Consider the following 20811-nt stretch of genomic DNA (forward strand, 5'->3'; position numbering starts at 1 on the left):
GCCAAGCCATGCCCTCCCCGGACCGGAAACAAGCCTCCGAGGACCGGTTTCTGTATTTTTCCTTAATTGCGATTCACAATTTGCGAATCGCAATTGAGGAAAACCCTTCCCATTCATTCCTATGGGCCAAAAGGCCCATAGGAATGAATGGGAAGGCATTCACATTTTGCGAATTTCAAATTGCGATTCGCAAAATGTGAATGCAATTTCAAGGGTTCAGGGGGGGTCCAAAGAACCCCTCCCTGCACCCCTGAAATGTAACTTTAAATGCAATTTACACACACACATGCCCCAAGGGCATGTGTGTGTGTGTGTAAATTAAAACTTTCAAAAATGCAATTTGTGCATATTTGAAAGTTTTCGGTAAATTAGCAAGAAGTTCAACTTCATGCTAATTTACCACTTCCAAATTGCGAATTCGCAGTTAAAAAATGATCATGCATTGCATTTAAGAAATCTGAAATTGCGATTTCTTAAATGCAATCGCAATTTTAGAAATCGCAACATGGTTGCGATTCCTAAACTGCGAAATGCATGATGCATTCCAAATTAGTCAATTGCATTCACAAACGGCCGAAAATTGCGATTCGCACCGTTTGCGAATGCAATTGCCTTTGATGCATGTGGGCACAAGTTCCTATCGTGGAAGTTAGCTTTACTTCTTGCCCTGACGTCCTCCAGAAAAGTAAGTGAAATGCAGGCATTTGTTATATAAGAACCATTTTTACAATTCAAGTCTGTCTTCTCCTCCGTACAAATCCAACACTTATACCAAAGGTTCCTTTGGACTTCCATTTGAATGAACTGGTGGTACTAAAGACTTTCTTCTTGAATCCATCAACTTCTGCGGAGTGAGCCCTTCATTCGCTAGACTTCAGGCGTTGCCTTAAGTTCTACCTGCACAAAATAAAACCGTTTTGCAAGATTTCTCAATTATTTGTTTTATACAGCGCTTCAGGAAAGGTTTCCCGCTTTCTAAGCAGCGTATTTCTACAAGGTTATCCAGTGCCATACTATTTGCCATTGCAGAGCTGGCAGACCACTATCCTGAAAAGCCCGGGCGTTACTCGACGAGGGCTGTGTCTACGTCTACAGCATTATTTGTAGGAGTGTCACTTGAAATTTGCAGTTCAGCAACGTTGAAGAACAGACACATGTTTACAAGGCATTACTGATTGGATTCAACAGACCTAAATGACACAGCGGTGGGACAAGCATTGCTTTGCAATCTATTTCCTTAAGGTTAGCCATCCCTGTATATCCTCCTGCCTTTCATTGCTGTATCACAATTTTTGTATCGTAGAGTATTTTCTCTGTTTAATGGTTAAAGGAATTTAGTTCCTAATTGTTATACCTATGATTAACATTCTGCTTGATGTTACTTAAAGAGTTGCTATCGCTTTGTCCTGTTAAGTTGTTCAAGGACAATATAAATGTGCTACTTAACTGCTAACTACTCTTATTCAAGCATGTGAATCTATGAAAACTCCAATACTGGAGTAAGAAATAAGTTACTTCCCTGTAACTGTAGTTTTCCAGTATTTGAAGCTTTCATAGGTTCACATGCGACCCACCCTCCTCCCTGCGGGGACAGCTCACCTTCCTCTATTTCTCTATATGAGCGCTAGCACTAGTGCTCAAAAACCTGAGGTTCTTAGCTTCTGCCAGGTGTTCTAGAGGGTAGCCCATGCTGATTGGCTAAGGCAAACTTTTAGTCTCTTTTTTTTTTTTTTTTTTTTTAACAGATTTTATAAAGTACCAGATGAGCAAAGCCCGGCAAGCATTATGCATGTAAAAGGCATATTGTAGAAGTTCTTGGCACCAAATATCATCCACAATGAGGGTCTGCAAACATCAGACCAAAATCCCCCTCCCCAAACCACGCACCACACACTTAAATCTCTTTTTTTTAATAATGACTGATGATATAAACTGAGTCCTAGGCCTTTTCTAGTCTATACCGATCAGTCTACTTGTATTACTATTTAAAGTACCAGGGACTCCCATCATGACTGGGAATGATTGAAGCATGTTTATCTATGAAGGCTTCCAATACTGGAGAACTACAGTTATAGGTAAGTACCTTCTTTCTTCCCTACATGTTAGGCAACATTCCATTGTAAACTGCAGTATTATTCCCCCAGAGCTAATAGACTCTTACTTTACTAACTGGGTGTAGGATATGATTTTTCATATAGAGCTGGAACAATACTTAACATTATAAAAAAAGACCCAACAGAGTGCTTGCTAAAGGCTATTTATGAAGAAACAAATATATGTAGGGCATAACTCCCACTTGCTTACAACTGAAGTTATTAATGAAAAAATTACCTAACATAATGAGGTTGGCACTACTTTGAGTGTATGTTTGGGGCAGCAGAGACCGGCTTTGATAAGTTAATTCCTGGTAAATGAAAGTGCCTCTCCAACAGAAGATGTTTTATGTTGCCCCACCCTCTTCAACACCTTTGACACCTCTAGCCGACATTGTCAGAACGATGATATTTAGCTCATCCTTTCGCTCTCAGCAGACCCCACCACCACGAAGACCAGTGTCAATAACTGCATGAAGAATGTCACCGACTGGATGAAAGCCAGCTGTCTGAAGCTAAGCTGATCTTTGGCAACACCTCCCCTCTGGTACGACATCTGGTGGCCTGCTCAACTTGGATCCTATACCACACCAATAGACCACATCCACAACGTCGCCATTGTCCTGGAACAGCAAACTCGCCATGAAACGACAGGTCAATGCGTTCGCCTCCAGCTGCTTCCACCCCTCCACATGCTCTGAAAAATCTTCAAATGGCTCCCCACCAGCACAAGAAAAACAGTCCCTCAGGCCCTAATCACCAGCTGACTGGACTACTGCAACACACTGTACGCAGGAACCAACACCGAACTCATGAGAAGTTTTCAGACAATACAGAACTCAGTGGCAAGACTCATTCTCAACCTGCCCAAACAGACCCACATCACCCCACACCTCTGGAACCTCCACCAGGCTCCCCATTCAGAAAAAATGCCAATTCAAGATATGGATGCACACCTTCAAAGCCCTCCAAAACCAAGAACCAGCATGCATGAACCACTGCCTGAATTTCCACCAACCATCCGGAGACCTTCGCTCCACCTCTTTTTTTCTCTCTCCACGCATCCACCCAAACCACAGCAGCAGCCGTTCCTTCTTTTACACTGCCACCAAGTTCTGAAACGCTCTCCTCCACCTCCGGACGTCCCACTCAGTGGTGGACTTTAGGAATTTCGACTGAGCCCAGCAACCTAGCACCTGGATACCTTCTCGGATGATTAGCAGCTCCTTAGAAATTCTGATTGATATGCCGCAGAAACCATTGTGGGCAATCAAGTCGTAAGGATGGCTGCTCTGTACTAGGTTTTCCCCTCCTGAATTGTACACCTTACCATCACAGAAACTGAACTTGTGTGGATAGTGGTGCAGTTTAATCTATTTCAGCGAAAGGTTTGGTGCGGAGGTAGGGGGGTTGATGTTTCCGTTGATACCATATACCAGTATGGTTTGTTTATAACCAGTGCAGTATTTCTTCTGACATTGTTGGTATCGTAACATACCTAGCATGTTTACTCTGTCCTGGGGTAAACAAAATGGTCCATGACAATCAACACCACTTACAAGAGCGAAACAAAACACATTGCTTCTGTGGTTTAGGAGAAAACAAAATGGGGCGTATCAGGCTAGGAAAGTGGAGGTGTGCCTTTGTAAGAGACAGTGAGGTGTCCTGCTATCCAGAAACTGAACAGGGAGTGCCCCCACAGCATGACCAGACATGGCAGGGGAATAGGTAGGGATATAGAATCTAGGGAAGGCCAGTCCATACAGGGCTGCACAGCAGAGATGAGTTGTCTTAAGTACATGAGATTCACTGGGGTTTGCTGAGGCACTTTGTTCCCTGTCCTGATTTCACAAGGAAAAAACACATCGGAGGACATTGAAATGTAGTGGAGATGAGGCCTTATGTTGAACTAGGGTATTTGTTTTCTGAAACAACTTATTTGTTGGGGTTCAATTCTAAAATTCTGTTAGTCAATTTGGTGTCTGTGGATCTCTGGACGGGTGGATAAACTGTACAGCACTTTATTAAAACAGTCTACATTTTAATTTCTCTCTGCATCATGGAGGGCAGTGTTTTGCTGAGTTTATGCGCTCTGCTGACAAATGCAGGTTTTTATTTTATTTTACTGTAATAAAACCAGATTTAAGTGTAAATTGCAGATTGGGACGTCATGATTTTGTGGATAAACTTGCCTTGCTATAGAGTGGCAGTCTTAAGCGTGCTGATAATTCGGAGCCTAATAAATCTCTAATGCCCCTTTTATTTTAGAACATACATTGACTGTTGTTGAACGGGTGTAAAAGGAATTAATGTATCATAATGCTTTGGGTGACCCCTGACCTTTGGCTATAAGAGAAACCATAAACGATAATCTGTCTTTTACCAAGCAGTTTATATCCAGCAACGTAAATGAACAGGATTGCCTCATTTGCTTAGAAAACAGTCTGATCCCTGCAAACTATTTTCCATTTGTTGGTGCCCAATTCCGAGTAAACTTCATTGAGAGAATTTTACACATCACAGAACACTAGCCACATGGAATTTTATAAAGTATTAAAAAGAACAGCACATGGTCTGTTTTAAAGCCAGACAAGACAGTGACTGCTTACTGATTAGGCTGGGGTGTCTGTTTGAAGTGGTGGGTAAAGGTGAAGCAGCTCTACTGGTGCTGCCGATCTCTAAACACAGTCTCGTTATTGTCCGGCTCCAATTTTGAAAATGTATTGTATTTAAACCGGATTTGACATCTTTACTCAACCTAAGTGATTAAGTTAATTTACCTTGAGTAGTGTCTTTTGAACATCTTTAAATTCTGTAGCCATGGTACCTTTTGGGAACCACTTGTCAGTGACCTGATTCTGATCTCTTCTGTGTGTTTATTTACCATCTGCTGAATTGAATCATTCCAGGGAAACTAAATGCTTAATATATTTAGCTTGTTGTAGTAATTCATGCTTTTACTTGGTCAATACTTATCTGACCAGTACTACTAATAACTTAATTTTGAATTTTATTGCATGTATGACTGTCTCTCCCTAACCGAACTTTGAAAGGGTGGTAGGGTTAGGGAGGCTCCATGTCCAGTGTGATGCCCATTGCTAGCTTTTGGCTTCTGAGCCTTGGGAACGCAGAACACGTGGGGTGAAAAATTACAGGCCCCAGAAGGCAGAATGTTGCTGGCTAAAAGGTCTGTCCTGGCTGAAGGTCACATGCCATTGGAAAACTTGGCAGCACCACAGTCTCATGTCTGGATTATCCCTGGACGGAGGGACGACTACAAGTAAAGTTGGTTACATGCCAGCGTTAACTTTGGCAGACACGCAAGAGTGAGGAATGGTCGGTCACATGTGAGGATCGCTTCAATGAGTAAATCAGGCTGGGTAACCGTCACATGTCAGGCTTGCATTTGGACGACTGGTGGGCTGAGACACTCTACTTCTTTAATCTGAAAGAGCGTGATCGAAGGGTACAGTTGGTCACATTCCAATTACCCTCCTGCATCTGACTCCATCCCAGCACTATTGCTTCAGATGACCGTTAAATATAAAACATTTAAAAAGGGAATTTTTATAGTGTTCTCCTGAGTCATCACTTGCTGCTGTTTACAGGTTGCTAAGCTCAATTGTATTCTTTTTTTATCAACATCGGGTGGGGGATAATTCCAGCCTTGGCACCATTGAAAGGCTTGGCAGATATGTGAACACTGAGCGTTTGCTGTTTTTGTTGTACTATTTGCTGATATACAGTTCAATGTATCTACGAAAATGATCAATAAAAAGATATTTTAAAGAAAGTATTAGGTTTTATATTTTTTCAAAGTGATAATTGGGAAAATTATTTATAAGGTTCTATATATTAAAAAAATATATATATATGGACTTAAAACAAATAAATGGTTGTAAATATGCTGTAGTACCCTATTTTACAAATAGTGTAGTCACATGTCAGGTTTACAAATAGTGTAGTACAGTATATTCAATTTCTTTACATATTTAATTCGTTACAAAACCTAGTATTGCGGTAATACCTAAAAATTAAATGTAAAAACACAGTTCTCTGTAAAGTCCTCTAAAAATATGTAGAAAAATATAAATAAATGTTCGAGGCATGTGTGGCTGTAGATACACATGCTTTACATACTCTTGCCTTCTAGTGTTGGGTCTGGATGTGTGGCAGTTGTTTTTCTTCAAAAAAGTCGTTCAAGTCGCAAGGTAGAGTGACTCCTCTTGGTGAGAATGAGCATGGGCATTGACTACATTGTTAGATTGTTTTCTTTCCGCTGTCTGGTTCGGTTGTGTATGCTTGTTCTTCAAGTCTTCAGTCTTGGTGTTCTTATTGATTCACTCGCAACCTTCCCCTTAGTCTGTATTATTTTGCGATTGTGTTTCCAGTTTCCCTTGCGTATTGTTGTGTATACTTTCAATCAAACTAAACTGGTCTCAACCATTGCTCCTTTGGGGCCTCCTTAGTCTCCATCTCGTCTCTCAGGAATGCCTTGCTGGTAATGGAAGGGACGCTCTTCTGTTAATATACTTTCTAATACTCAAAAAGGGCGGCTCCTAACCTCCGGTCCCTCAACAAATACATCCTATCAGAGCACTTTCACATGGTAACCCTGAAGGAAGTTATCCTGTTTCTCCAACAAGGTAACTTTATGGCTACAGTAGACATAAAAGACGCCCGTTTCCACATACCAGTACACCCAGCACATAACCGATATCCCAAGTTTGTGATAGGTGGCAAACATTACCAGTTCAAGGTCCTCCCTTTCGGGGTCACTACTGCACCTCGATTTATTCACCAAGTGCCTTGCAGTGGTAGCCGCACACTTACGCAGACAAGGAGTCCACATATTCCTATATCTGGGCGATTGGCTTATCAAAGCTGCCACCCACCAATTGTGTGAACACCACACTCTGGCAACATAGATCTGCTTCATCTCTTAAGGTTCACCATCAATTCCACCAAGTTCCACCTCCAACTCCTACAAATCCAAGCTTACCTGGAGGTATCCTATACACAGAATTAGGCCTAGCCTATTCCACTTCAGCAAGTATACAGTCCTTTCCAGAGTTAATACCTCTGTTTCAACTACATTAACAGCTTACAGGCGGGATAGTTATGCGCCTCCTAGGCTTGGTGGTCTCCTGCATTGCCATAGTACGTCATGCAAGCCTGCACATGCATCCGTTGCAGGAACGTTTGACTCAACCGGGGTCTCAGAGGGTCACTGGGACGATCTAGTGTTGATCGGCCTCCGCACTCATCACTTTCTGCAGTGGTCAAACATCAACAACCTGTTACGGGGCGGCCTTTCCTTAACCCTGTTCCGCACATCATTATCATAACCTATGCATCGCTCACAATGTGGAGTTCAGTTACATGATCTAACAGTACAGGCCCTGTGGGAGACCAAATATCTGGGACTCCACATCAACTACCTAGAGCTTCTATCTGTTCACCTAGCATTGAAAGCATTTCTACCTCACCTTATCGGCAAAGTTGTCCTAGTTCGCACAGACAATATGACAGGGGGCACATTCACCACAGGTATCTCGCCTATCTCAGACCATTCGGTGCTGGGCTCTCAGTCACAACATCCACCTGTTAGTGGAGTGCCTTCTAGGGACAGACAGCGATTTTGCCGATCTCCTCAGCAGGATGCAGCAGCAAGTCCACGAGCGGGCACTCAGCCCCTATGGCCCCCTAAGTCCTCCTCCTCCTTCAATACTTTGTCGGTGGTGGTTTTTATAGGGAATTGGTGCTCTTGGGAATATCCACAAGCTAATAAGCCCTGTCTCAATATCCAAAGCGGTGCTGAAAGGTAGGAAGAACCACTTTGCTCCCTCAGGTGTGGCCTAGGCCTCCAGAAACTAACAAAAATAAGGTCCCAGAACACGCAGAAATGGTAGTTCACATGTATGTAAGAGCCCAAGTACACAATAAATCAATCCTCTTTGGTTTCTCTTTTCTTTCTTTCTTTTTTTTTTTAAGTAGTTCTGCTGGATACTTAGCGAACACATATTTCGTCGCCTGGTGGGCACACTGTCCTGTGACTATTTCAAGGATCAAACTTTTGTATGTATCACTACTCCTTTGGCAATAATTCCGTCCCAAGCGATATTCATATGCAAATAACTTCCATGTCTTGTAACTCCATCCTTACGTTCTCTGCTGGTCATCCTTAAGTGTCAACCTCTGCCCAGTCTACGAGTAGTAAACCAAAGTCTCCAGGGTCAAAACCCAAATGATAGTCTATCGTGACCGCAGTAAGAAGTTATAATATTTTCTTCTTATGGACCCTCTGTCGTTAAGCTGTGGCCCAGCGCAGCCCCCGTTTAAGGGGAACTAAGTCAGTCCCGTTTCGGTGAGTGGGGAAACTATCAGTCCCTCTCTGTTTCTATCCGAATGTCTTTCTACGTTTTGTAAAGACAGCCATTAGCAATCAGATACTGCATTCTCATCCGCATGCACCGTGATATACCGCAAACGTACCATGGTATACTCCGGCACAATATAGAACTATGTATTTTAACACTTATAACTTTAACATTGCTTACACCTATCAAACATTACTGGGGGGGGGGGGGAGCACACTGCCTCTCATCCCAGCACACAGTTCACCCCATTGCATCCTGGTAAATGCAGTACACTTTCCATGTTTCTGTAGATGAAAATCGTTTTTTGATCTCTACTGTTTAAAAAGCATCCCTTGAGCCACTGACCTAACGAGCCAGTGGAGATGCGCCTGTGAGAGGTACTGAGACCTGCAGGAGTTTTGGCAGCCTGCTCAACAACCCCAGATGAAAATGGTTTCTTGATCGCTACTGATGACTGATAAAATTCAGAAACACGTGCGTCTAGAGATGACCGCACTAATCTGCACCAACTTTGGTGGAACACTCCAGCAAAATACCAAGTAAGCATGCACTGCAAACTGCATTTACCATAATGCTAAGGGGCGAACTGTGCGGGGAGGTCAGCAGTTTGCTTCCACCCCTTCCTACCAAAAATTACCATTTACACCTCAATTGATATTTCTGACACATCTACATCCGTTCACCCACTTTCACGTTACGTCAGTTTCAAGTACTACATTCACGCTATTCCACTCCACGCTATGCAACTATACTGTACACCACTCCACTGTAAGCCTATGCACTGCCTCTCCACTCTATGCGTGCCACTCCACTCAATGCCCCTCGAGTCTACTCAACAAAACACTTAACCAAATTCCAGTCCATGCTGTTTCACTGTGCAACACTCTGCTCCAGCTTATGTCACTATACAACACTGTAGTCCACTGTATGCCTCTCTACCACACTCCAATAAACAAAGTGGAATCCACTGAGGAGTTAATGTGGTCCCCACTGTGGTGGGGAGCACACAGTGTTGTTTTTATACCCCTCACACACCAAAAGGACCCTTGGTGTCATTCTACCATCATTGGGGTCTTCGCACCCCTCTACGGAGTGCGGCGTGCTGCGACCTAAGAGTACGCGGGAGCACTTAAAGTGTGGACTATGTGTGGTAGTGTGTGGGGTATAGAACGTGAGTGGTGGAGTGGTGAGAGTGATAATTAAAAAATACCTGGCACGTGGGGAAAAAAGGACTTTCATTACGCCCCCGGCTGGTATTGTTAAAAAGGGGATGCTCTGCGAGGCTACTACTGTAAAATTATGTACAGCCACCACAGAGGTGGCTGTACATAGAGGATTCTCCATGGGCTGTGTCCAAAGATATAGCTTACACTGTGTAGTGCCTGTGTTGGTGGTAGCGTTAGCATCTTCTATCTTTGTTTGCTAGACCCTTCCTCTCAGCCAACCACAAACTGACCCTTTAATATCTGTGTTTCAGTTCATAGAGCTGACTTTGTACATGTACAGTAAGACCAAGATGACTTTCAACTCCCTCCTCTACTAATGGCTCTGTCATCGTAGATGTGTCTCAGTTCAATGGGCTGGAACTTGTAGCTGTGTCCACAAAATCTCAGCAAGTGTGTACTTGTCAGTGGTTCTTAGAGGTTTGATAGGCTATTTTGCTGTGGGTAAGCACGCAGTAGAATGGTTATTTGTCCAATATAACTTCAGATTATGTCTTTATTTTTTCTTTTACTCCAGGAACGATTTTATAATCTAAGCCGTGATGTGTACCTGCCTAAGCCATCCTGGGGGAACCACACTCCTATTTTCCGGGATGCTGGCCTGCAGCTAAAGGCGTACCGCTACTATGATCCCAAGACCTGTGGCTTTGATTTCACTGGGGCTCTTGATGACATTTCTGTGAGTGTCCGTTTGTCCACCTTTCTCTGCCCTCTGTATGTAATACTATGGTGAACAGGTGCACTGTTCAATAAATGCACACAGTATCCACTTGGAAAGCCTGCTCATCTAGTAGCTGGAACTCCAGAACCTTTATAAGTTGCTAATGCAATGTTCTCGTTGTCATTGGCAGAAAATTCCCGAACAAAGCATTATCCTCTTCCATGCTTGTGCTCACAACCCCACTGGCGTGGACCCCCGTCCAGAGCAATGGAAGGAGCTGGCAGCCTTGGTGAAGGTGAGTACTTCAGAATGATTTTGTCTGGATGAAGATGGTTAGAATGACAAATGACTGTCTAACTCTACATGTTAGATTTGACGAACGTGGTCAGTTCTCAAGTGTCTATTATATTGGTTTGAAGATCCATATCCCCTTTGCCGCGGGGCTAATTCCCGTGCTGGGTGGGGGGGGGAGGCTCGTGACGAGTTCGGCTCGTCACGCAGCACAGTGGCGCTGTGCTCCTGACGAGCCGAGCTTGTCATGACCATGCCTGTTTTAATAGAATGGTCTGCACAGCAGGGGAATTACCCCTGCGTGGGTGCGTCGCGGCGGTCATGACGAGCTGTGCCTCATGACGAGCTGAGCACCGAAGGTGTTAAGCCTCTGTTTGATGTTAGAGAGCTTGCATTTTTTCAATGAATACTTGTCCTGTGCGATACTGGCCAGCAATCGCAGAGGCATTATTGTGGCACCACCAAAGCGGTGAAGGGATTGCCACATTTTTTATGTTATGTTATGTTATGTATTTATGGTATCATTATGCCCAGGCACTCTAGTTTCCAACTTTAGCTCTGTTGCCACCCAGTGACATGGCAGGAATCTGCTTCTCAAAAGCCCTTATTCCCACTAGATGTAATATTTCTGTTTCCAACGAGATTTATTGTTGAAAAGACTGTACAGGGTGGAGTTTAGCCGTTTGCTCCTGCACATGACTGGAGCAATGTTTCACAAGGAGTCTGTTACTTTGCCACCTCTGAAATAGAATCCAAGCTGATTGACAGGAATAGGGTTTAGTACTTTCAGCTTTGCCATTCAGTCATGAACCTCAAATAATGTATTTCCTCTCAATCGGAGAGTAAAGCTCTTTGGTTAAGAATAGAAATTCCCAAAGTGTTATGCCTACCTTTGTCAGGTCCATGCGAAACCCCTGCTTTCTGCAGTCTCGGCTAGTCCACTTCTCTAGTATTCCGAAGTGGTTAACATAATATTGCTATATAATAGGACAACCCAACCCCTTGAGTGTGGGCCATCAGCATCTCCATGGCAACTCCAAGCTTTTTCTCTCCAGACTTATTTAAGAAGGCGGTAGACATGTTAACTGCCTGAACAAGGGGAAAAATGTTCATTTTGACTGTTTGTCGTGCCCAGCTAGGATACGAACAACCTTCCAGCACCCCATATCACACTGAATCTCCTACCTAGTGGGGCCAGTGTGCTCTGAGGATGGTATCCACATATCTTGGGTCTCATCAGTGCCCGTAGACAAATTAAGGATCTCTGATTTACTGTGATTTATTTTAAAAACCTATGCCTCTCAACATCTTCAAGCTCAGTCCCCATGGCTCTCAAATACTTCTCTGATTCATCCCATGACTGAAGATGTGAAAATAAATTGATTTTGTACAGTCTTCAAAGAGTATTCCAACAGCATTGCTGTGTAGTTGCACCCTCACTGTGATTAACTCCATCACCAAAACAAATTGGAGAAGTGATGGTAGCATCCTGGGGAGCTACACCAGTGTAACGAAAAGGGAGTTGAGCAGCCACAATAAAGTAATATCCTGGATGTAGGATCTGTGTTAATGACCTGAAGCCAAATAACAAGACTACCACACCAATCCCACTCTGAAAAACACTTAATAGAGAGAGGCCCAGCTAACGCATTCATGCACCTTATCTGCATCTAAAGCTAAAAGAATTGTGGACATTCCTAAACCATTAACATTTTCTACAAGATTTCCGGTCTTAAGATAATCATGTGTTATCTGCCTGGGATAAAGCCGGATTGATTTACTCCCATGTGCAAAAAGAACATGTTTAAAATGTTAACCAGGTTTTGCATGTTAATCAATGGAAACGGGCAGTAAGGAGCACTCAGCCGAGGGGTCCTTATGTGGTTTAGGAACTGGGATTGGCATTTCTGTCAAGGGGTGTGACAGTCTTCTGCAGGGAACGTATTCAAACCGTTTATTAGTACTGCAGCACAGTCCCTAAAAGTCGCATAAATGCTCATGTAATAGCCATTTGGGTATGGGAACTTAGTGGAACTCGTTCCTTAAATTGGCCTTAAGGACTTTTTCCTCCGTCATTAGGTTGTCCATTTCCTTGTGCAAGTTTCATGTTAGCTTCAATAACTGGCTGTGTGTATATGTAGGATCCAGTCTTTTCTAGGGATTCATAAAAGTTCTGGAAGGCTAATATTGTTTGTCTCACGATAAATGACTACCCCTTTAATATTCCTTACCCCTTAAATAAATCTTTTTGTTGTTTTAGATTTGATTCTATTTGCTGTTTTTCAGCTTTGTTTCCACTTTTATACAGAAATTGCCAAGTGTCAAAGGAAAGGCTTCTCGGCCTTGTCTGTCAGTAAAACTTGAAGCTGGCTCTCGGTCCTGTTTGTAGAATGTAGTAGTTTTCGAAAATTGTGTTGGGACTAAAGCATCAAGCTCCCGTTTTAGTTTTACTTCCTTAAAACTATGCTCTCTGTATGAATCCCTTAAGTGCATCTCACTTTGTGGCTTGTGATGTGTGGCCCATACCATTAATTTCCAAACAGGAATATATTGCCTGATTAATTTCAGTTTAATGTACTGTGTCCCTGAAAATTCATTCGGGCACCCCTTTACGCAGTTCCAGAGTTATTCACCGATTTGCCAGTTGAAGCTTACTTAACATGATCCAAGAAAGAAGTTCTACCTGCGTATTTCGAAAACTTCTCCCTGTGCCATCTGAGAAAGGAAAAATCAGTCAATGCCTGCGGGTGAAGAACTTAAAATCAAGTTGCACTCAGTGTGGTGCCCTCCAAACATCAACCAATCCCATTTCCCAAGCAACATAACGCAGGTGCGTTCTCTGCACTCTGGACATAGCAAGACCACTACTTGATCTGTTCAGGTAGCCATTATATACCATATTGAAGTCCCTTCTGAGAGGTACAACCCTTCTATGTCGGTTCATGTTTCTAAAAGACATTTGGGATTCCTGCCCAGCATTTGGAACGTATGTGTTCACCATTATGCATGTTCTACACCCTCCAAACCTCCGTCCACCTCCCCAATGAATCTAATAAAACTGCGTAGGATCTCTGTTCTCTTGTATCAACGTGTGGAAAACGTTTGTTAAACTGAAATGCTACCCCCGCTACCTTGGATGGGGTGATGTGTGGTTTTGTATATGGGAACCTTTGTGGTGTAAATGAAACTGATGCCTCCAGAGCAGCTGTTTCCTTGACGATTTCCAGTCAATCCTAGGGACCTATGGTGATGCCAGAAGCTGGTGGGTGTGATGGGGGAATGCAGGCCTATCTCACATTTAAGGAAGTAAAGTACAGCATTATGAACAAACGTTCTTATTGCTCAAACCATCCCACATGCTGTCTTTGTCTTCTTCCTCCCCATCCTGTAAATGAATGAAACCACAACAATAAGCAACATATTCATATTAATGGAACTAAACTAAGCTAGTTCCGCTGATTACTCCCTTTTAGCCAGTCTATTAGGGGACTTAGGCTGACACCAACATGTTTGCTTTTCAATAGTGTTGTGTAGTTCCCACTAATCCATAGAATCTGCGTGTTTGTTGGACATCTGTAGGAAGCTGGGCTTCTGTTGCAGTAAACCCATCCCCCCCCCCCCCTCCCCTGTAGAAAATAGAAACCTTCTCAGGAGCCCCACTGATACTTCTTCCTTTTAAACCAACAAAGAAGAAATTGGCACAGAAGCTGAAATATAAAAGTAACATCTTTATTAATATTAAATGAGTGAGTCTACGTCACACAGAAGCCTTAGCAACTGAATGAGGCAGTCTGAGGAGTACAGAAAACAGAGGCCTTATATATGCTTAGGGTTACATAGTCATCATAAGACCAAGGGGCAGTCCTGGCACATGTAAGCATGCAAAAATGACTAAGATGGGCACGAGATCTGCTTGCTCATCAAAGTGGGGGGAGAGTTACTTCTCCATACAGCAGCAAAAATAGCCTGACAGTTATACCAGAGAAGCAGGTGCATTCTACTAGCTAGGCCCTTCTGGGCATGTGCGAAGAAGGGCCTAGCCCAACCACAATTATTCCTTTCTGATTTGTGTCCCCGTCTTTCGCCCAAGACAGTGGCAGGGGTACACACTTAACATCCCGGGGCTTCCGCCTTCACTGAGGTCCTAGTTGCCAGCAATGCCTGGGCTGGTTACCTTCACTTTGGCTTCAAGCTGGACTGGTGCTGACGCTGACTCCCCAAGCTGAATCTGATGTCCGGGCCCCTCTGGCAATGGTTGTAAGGCAGAAAATATCTATTGGTGGACAGAACAAAAGGTCTTTAGACCAGGTACAGAAACAGTCTATCAACAGAGAGGATAGTCTTAGAATACTTCCTAGTCTTGGGATGCCCCTTATATTAGCAAGGCACCCAAGAACCACTTTCATCTATCTACGAGAGAGAAAAAAAAACAGCCTGGACCTATTGGCAAGTGTAAAAGGAACTCTTTGGTGAACTGACGAGAACAATAATCGTCACCCAATCCCAAGCAGCCAAGGAAGTCTGTATTCATTTACTAAATTCAGAGGAAAAGGAGAAAAACAACACAGACCTACTCTAAATCCTTACATTGGTGTATTCCTGTGTACTAATCTGTAAACCTTCAAAAAAGGAAGTTTCTACACTTTTGCTCATAAACTTTGCATTACTTCTACAGGACTGCAGACAGTTCTAAAATGATTCTTCTGATTTATTTATTTATTTATTTATTTGTTTATTTTAGTGTCTTATGGAGCGCAAACTTGACCCGTGAGGGTATCGGAGCGCTTTACAGGGTATACAAGGTATACAAACCAACATAAAATGCAGAGAAATACTAACCCATCTTACCCTTACTCCTACATGTAAATGATTACAATCATAGTTTCAGTGCTCAGAACGGAGATAGGTGTGACAGATTTGTGGGCTATACCTACATTGTACGCTTAGGGCCATGCTCTCATGTTATAGGAGCAGCAGGAAAATCTAAAACTGCTAATTTAACAGGGTTATCTATAAAACATTTCCTTCTAAACATGTTTTGCTAAGGATCACATGGGCATCTTCCCTGCGTTCTACTTTTCACGATCCAGACTATGCAACATCCGCTCTAATAAGGACTGTCCGTTTATTTACACAGACTAGCTAATAGCTATAGCAATGCCCTTGCAAAACTATGTAGCATGGAATAACTTACAATAATGGTGTTTATCACCTAAGAATTTTAGAACAAAAACTATCCACATCTAGCTCCCTTTAAAGGTCAAAATAAGGGAACCACAATCTAGACTACTGAACCTGTCATAATTTCATCAAACAGGATGGCAGTAACATAACATATATTTATTCATTTTTATTAATGCTAACAAGGTTTAAAACAGTATTACTGAATAGCCAATTTAATGTCTCATTGCTATTTTTAATAGACAATTCAGACAGGCTAAAAAACAATTTGAGAAAAGGAGAGAGCAACATACAGATTACCTAGCCTTAATTTGTAGAGGAGTTAGCCTCCCCCCCATTTTGACAGTAGGAAACCTGAACAGGTTTCACTTCTGTCAACACTATCAACCCCAATTTGTAGCAACTGGGCATAAACAAAGTTATAGGAGGTACATAGCACTTTTGAGGAGGTAAAGAATATGAATACCCAAACCCCAATCCTTTTAGCAAATGTACAAATGTAACATGAGGGCGAATGAATTCAAACTAAATCCCATTGGCTCAGCCCTAGTAAGCACCAAACTAAAGTCATTAGTGCTGTATATATGGCCAAGCTCACATATACAATTGAATTGTGGTATATTCATATGAGTGCATAAAACTTGCTTTTGCCACAAAAAAAAGCACAACTCCTCCTTCTTTCCCTGCACTGCCAACTTGTCTTTCAAAAAGTTTCAAATGTCAAAGCAGAACTTGCTCTGGTAGCTCTGCCAGGCTTCTAAATATAGAACGGACTTTTTTAACTCTTCCCAGCTGTTCTATTCTGTGTGCAAATTTTCCATGCAGCTTTCCCTATTCGGTCACCCTGAAAACAGAAAGCTGACCCATTCCCCTGTTTGTCAGTTTAATAACTTCTGCTGGTTTTTTATACATATTTTCAATTATAAGCCGTGTGCAATATACTTGTCTATCAATATAGAAGTCAGCTATTTGTATTGTACCTAAATGTATTCATTTACTGAAGCCTAAGGCACTTCAAAAGCTGCTCTGAATGAAAAAAATGCTGTTTAAACAGTACATTTTGCCCAATTTCGAGTTTGATATTTGGGGCACTTAAAAATGAATATCCTATAATTTATTTGCATAATAGTCATCCTCAAAATATTCTTTAGATAGCCCAGGAGTGAGAAATCCGAAATAATGATATATACAGTTATCGTTTTTTACGCCTGCGCAGAGTGAAATTCCATATGTAAATATCCTCATTATGTGGTACAACACAACTTAAATTTAATTTTAATGCTAGGAGGTCACAGTATGAGTATTAAGCTTTATAAATATTTTAAAACTAATTTAAAAGCACTCCTTTTTTTAAAATAATTTTTCATATTTTTTTTAATAAAACCAATTATTTTTGATAATTCCACATGAAAAGCAAGCTGCATCCCTTGCCTATCATATTTAGACGCAGTCATTCACAAGCCTAACTTGAAACATGAAACATTTTGCGCCACTTTTTAAAAGGACAATTATTTAACATCAGAACCACAAATATGCTTATAAAAAAAGGCTTTAAGAAAAGAAATCCTTACGTTAAATGTTTTCCTGTTATTCAAAATAATGAACCTGATTTTTATAACTTTTTAAAACTGCAGTCTGAAATGCAGGATTTTACCCAGTGTTTAACTGATAAAATCCTGGCTGAGTCAACATTCCTGTCTCTCCGTGGCCCACAATCAAAACAGCTGCTGCTCAGCAGTTAAAACACAGCTTAGGAAAGCTTTTTTCAGTGTTGAAACGTAAGCACGGTGGCAGTCTATTTAAAACTGAGGCATTTCAATGCATGTTCTATAATATGTGTTTAGTTCAGCAAAATCCAATTTATTCAGATGATGTGTTTGCCTGTTAATATCTAACACAATGTATCTAAGGAAAATGCTTTATAATTGTTTAATTATTACAAAACACACAATTTCGTTTTTGAGGCCTATTTTATTCCTATTGAATGTGAATTCTAATTTTATCTTTTAAGCATTAGCAGTTTGTACATGTGCATAGTTGCTTACTCTATAATTTAAATGGTAACATAATTATTTAGCATATCATATGGTTAATTTCTGGATTTTTATTTAATATTAATTAAATGACATTTTGCATAACCGACTGATGACAGCAAGAAAACACAAACACACATTGAGCTCATTCCAGACAAACACAGAAGGGGTCACACACTCAGAAGTAGCGCAATCGCTATTTACTCACAGAAGTTGCAATGTAAAACCACGAACCACACAGACATCCAAACACATGATTGACCCACAGATGAACACTTAGGACAAAAACAAAGGACAGCCCACAGACTGTACTTAAACCAAAACATTTGTAAATACTAGTTGTAAGTCCTATTTACAAGAAGCGCTTCTCAATAGTATTCCAAAAGACTGCAAAAAAAAAAACAGCTCAACAAACTGTTTTATTTCCAAGAAGCCAAAATACACTCAATTCACTTGCTTTGTCTGGCAGAACACCAAAACATCGCTCTGCATATCTCCTTTTTATAACCGTGCGCAGAATTATGTCCATACTTGAATTCCATGGGATACAGAATCACCAAGGAAGGAATATGTTTTTATATCTAAACCTATCTAGCTATTCCCTCAAGGGAGCCGGCTAATTTAATTCACATCTCACTATGGTACCTCCAAAAAGCAACACATTCTTCGATGTGTGCTTGAAACGGGCATGCCAAAAATATTGCAGAATATGCAAATATTATAATCAAAGTAGCGCTTAAGGTACTCTTCGTAGGTTGCGCCGTTCAAACAAAGTCAAACAGAGAAAAATCTCCTCATTACCTGCCTACACAAATTGCAATTCGTATATCTATCCCATACGAATCCAAAGTTGGCCAACACAAATTCCAAAGCCACAGTAAGCGTTACTAAACTACCGTACCAATCCAAGGCATCAAACCAACAGCAAGTGCCGCAGAACGACTTACCAAACAAATGGTTGTCCAAATTCGAACTGCCAAGTTCTGAATGACCTAACGGTCTTTTTAGAATACTCACGCCAAAAAGGTTCTCAGTCAGGAGTGACATCATATGGAGGATCGAAATCAGGAAGACCAGAAATATACTGGGCTGCAGAGACAGAGAATCCCCAGAATCTCCGTGCACAGAGTACCTCCTTAGTAGAATCCTGTCCTCTTCTCCTCAGTACATTTCTGTCTCCTGACAAGATCACTCCCTTGGATAGCCACTTCTCTAATGAGCCCCACGTTGGCGCCATTTGTAGAAAATAGAAACCTTCTCAGGGGTCCCACTGATACTTGGTCCTTTTTAACCAACAAAGAAGACATTGGCACAGAAGCTGAAATATAAAAGTAACCTCTTTATTAATATTAAATGAGTGAGACTACGTCACACAGAAGCCTTAGCAACTGAATGAGGCAGTCTGAGGAGTACAGAAAACAGAGGCCTTATATATGCTTAGGGTTACATAGTCTTCATAAGACCAAGGGGCAGTCCTGGCACATGTAAGCATGCAAAAATGACTAAGATGGGCACGAGATCTGCTTGCTCAACAAAGTGGGAGGAGAGTTACTTCTCCATACAGCAGCAAAAATAGCCTGACCGTTATACTAGAGAAGCAGGTGCATTCTACTAGCTAGGCCCTTCTGGGCATGTGCGAAGGTGGAAGATGCTAAATATAGTTCGTTTCTAGGCAGATTACAAGAGCAGTCCACACTAAGGGAGGGCAGAGCACATGGCGAGCACGTGGCAGCACACGGCAAACAAAATGGCTGCCAGAAATACAAAATGGCTTTCAGCTCATGCTAACAAATCCCTGCAATATTTAACACCCCCTCCCATTTTTACCAGACTACTGATTCACTTTGACTTGATGTGCCATGGGTTCCTGCCAATCAGGTTCCCAGGGCCTGTGTTCTTTTGCAAAACTGTACCTTGTACTCCCAATTGGCACCCCTCTGGCCACATGTCCATCCCTTGTAAAAGGTACCAAGGGCATGGGCCAGGGAAGGCCTCTAAGGGCTTCAGTACTTATTGTGCCACCGTTAGAGACCCTGTACCTTATCACAAATGTACATACACACTGCCATTACAGGCTGCGTGTTTTGCAGGAGAACAAAGTGAAGAGTCAACATGGCACACATCCCTATGGGCCATGCCTACAACCCACTTTCCTGGCATAGGTCAGCCACCCCTCTAGCTGGGTGCGTGCACTGTACCAGTGGTGAGGGTACAGGTGCATGAGCCCAGTACCCCTACAGTGTTTAGACCAATTCCTTGACATTGTAAGTGCAGTAATGCCATGAAGAGTATATGGTGCTGGGAGTTTGTCATTAGGAACTCCACAGCACCATAATGGCTTTACTGAAAACTGAGAAGTTTGGTATCAAACTTCTGAGGACATAAAACCAACCATGATGCCAGTGTGGGATTTAGTGAAAAACGCACTCTGAAGTCATCTTTCAGATTCTCCCTGAAAAACGACCAGCCTCTGGTGGGTTCCCTGACTGGTACACACCAGCCTGCCACCACGAGATTTTTCTGAACCCCTGGGGTGGAAGCCTTTGCTCCCTGAATCCAAAAACAAATCCTTTCCTGGGCAGAGGTGGTCACAACTCCCCCAGGCCAGGAAGAGGTATCTGTGGACAAAGTGAAGAGTTGTTATGGCACACATCCCTGTGTGCCATACCTACAACCCACTGCCCTGGCAAAGGTCAGTCACCTCTCTAGCTGGGTGCCCTATGCCAGTGGTGAGTGTACAGGTGCAGGAGCCCTGTACCCCTACAGTGTCTAAGTCCATTCTTAGACATTGTAAGTGCAGTGCTGCCATTAAGAGTATATGGTGCTGGGAGCCTGTCATTACGAACTCCACAGCCCCATAATGGCTACACTGAAAACTGGGAAGTTTGGTATCAAACGTCTCAGCACATTAAACCCACCCTGATGTCGGTGTGGGATTTAATGAAAAAT

General features: G+C 42.3%; 1 protein-coding gene across 1 annotated transcript in view; it reads left to right on the top strand.

Moving 5' to 3' along the window:
* Positions 1 to 20811, top strand: part of GOT2 (glutamic-oxaloacetic transaminase 2) — a 147187-nt gene that overhangs the window by 68427 nt on the left and 57949 nt on the right. Inside the window, exons 5-6 of the mRNA XM_078669630.1 lie at positions 10214 to 10375; positions 10548 to 10652. Coding sequence (XP_078525756.1) covers positions 10214 to 10375; positions 10548 to 10652 — 267 coding nt within the window. The remainder of the gene's footprint in view (positions 1 to 10213; positions 10376 to 10547; positions 10653 to 20811) is intronic.

The sequence above is a fragment of the Lissotriton helveticus genome, chromosome 12, assembly GCF_964261635.1.
Source record: "Lissotriton helveticus chromosome 12, aLisHel1.1, whole genome shotgun sequence".
NCBI lineage: Eukaryota > Metazoa > Chordata > Amphibia > Caudata > Salamandridae > Lissotriton > Lissotriton helveticus.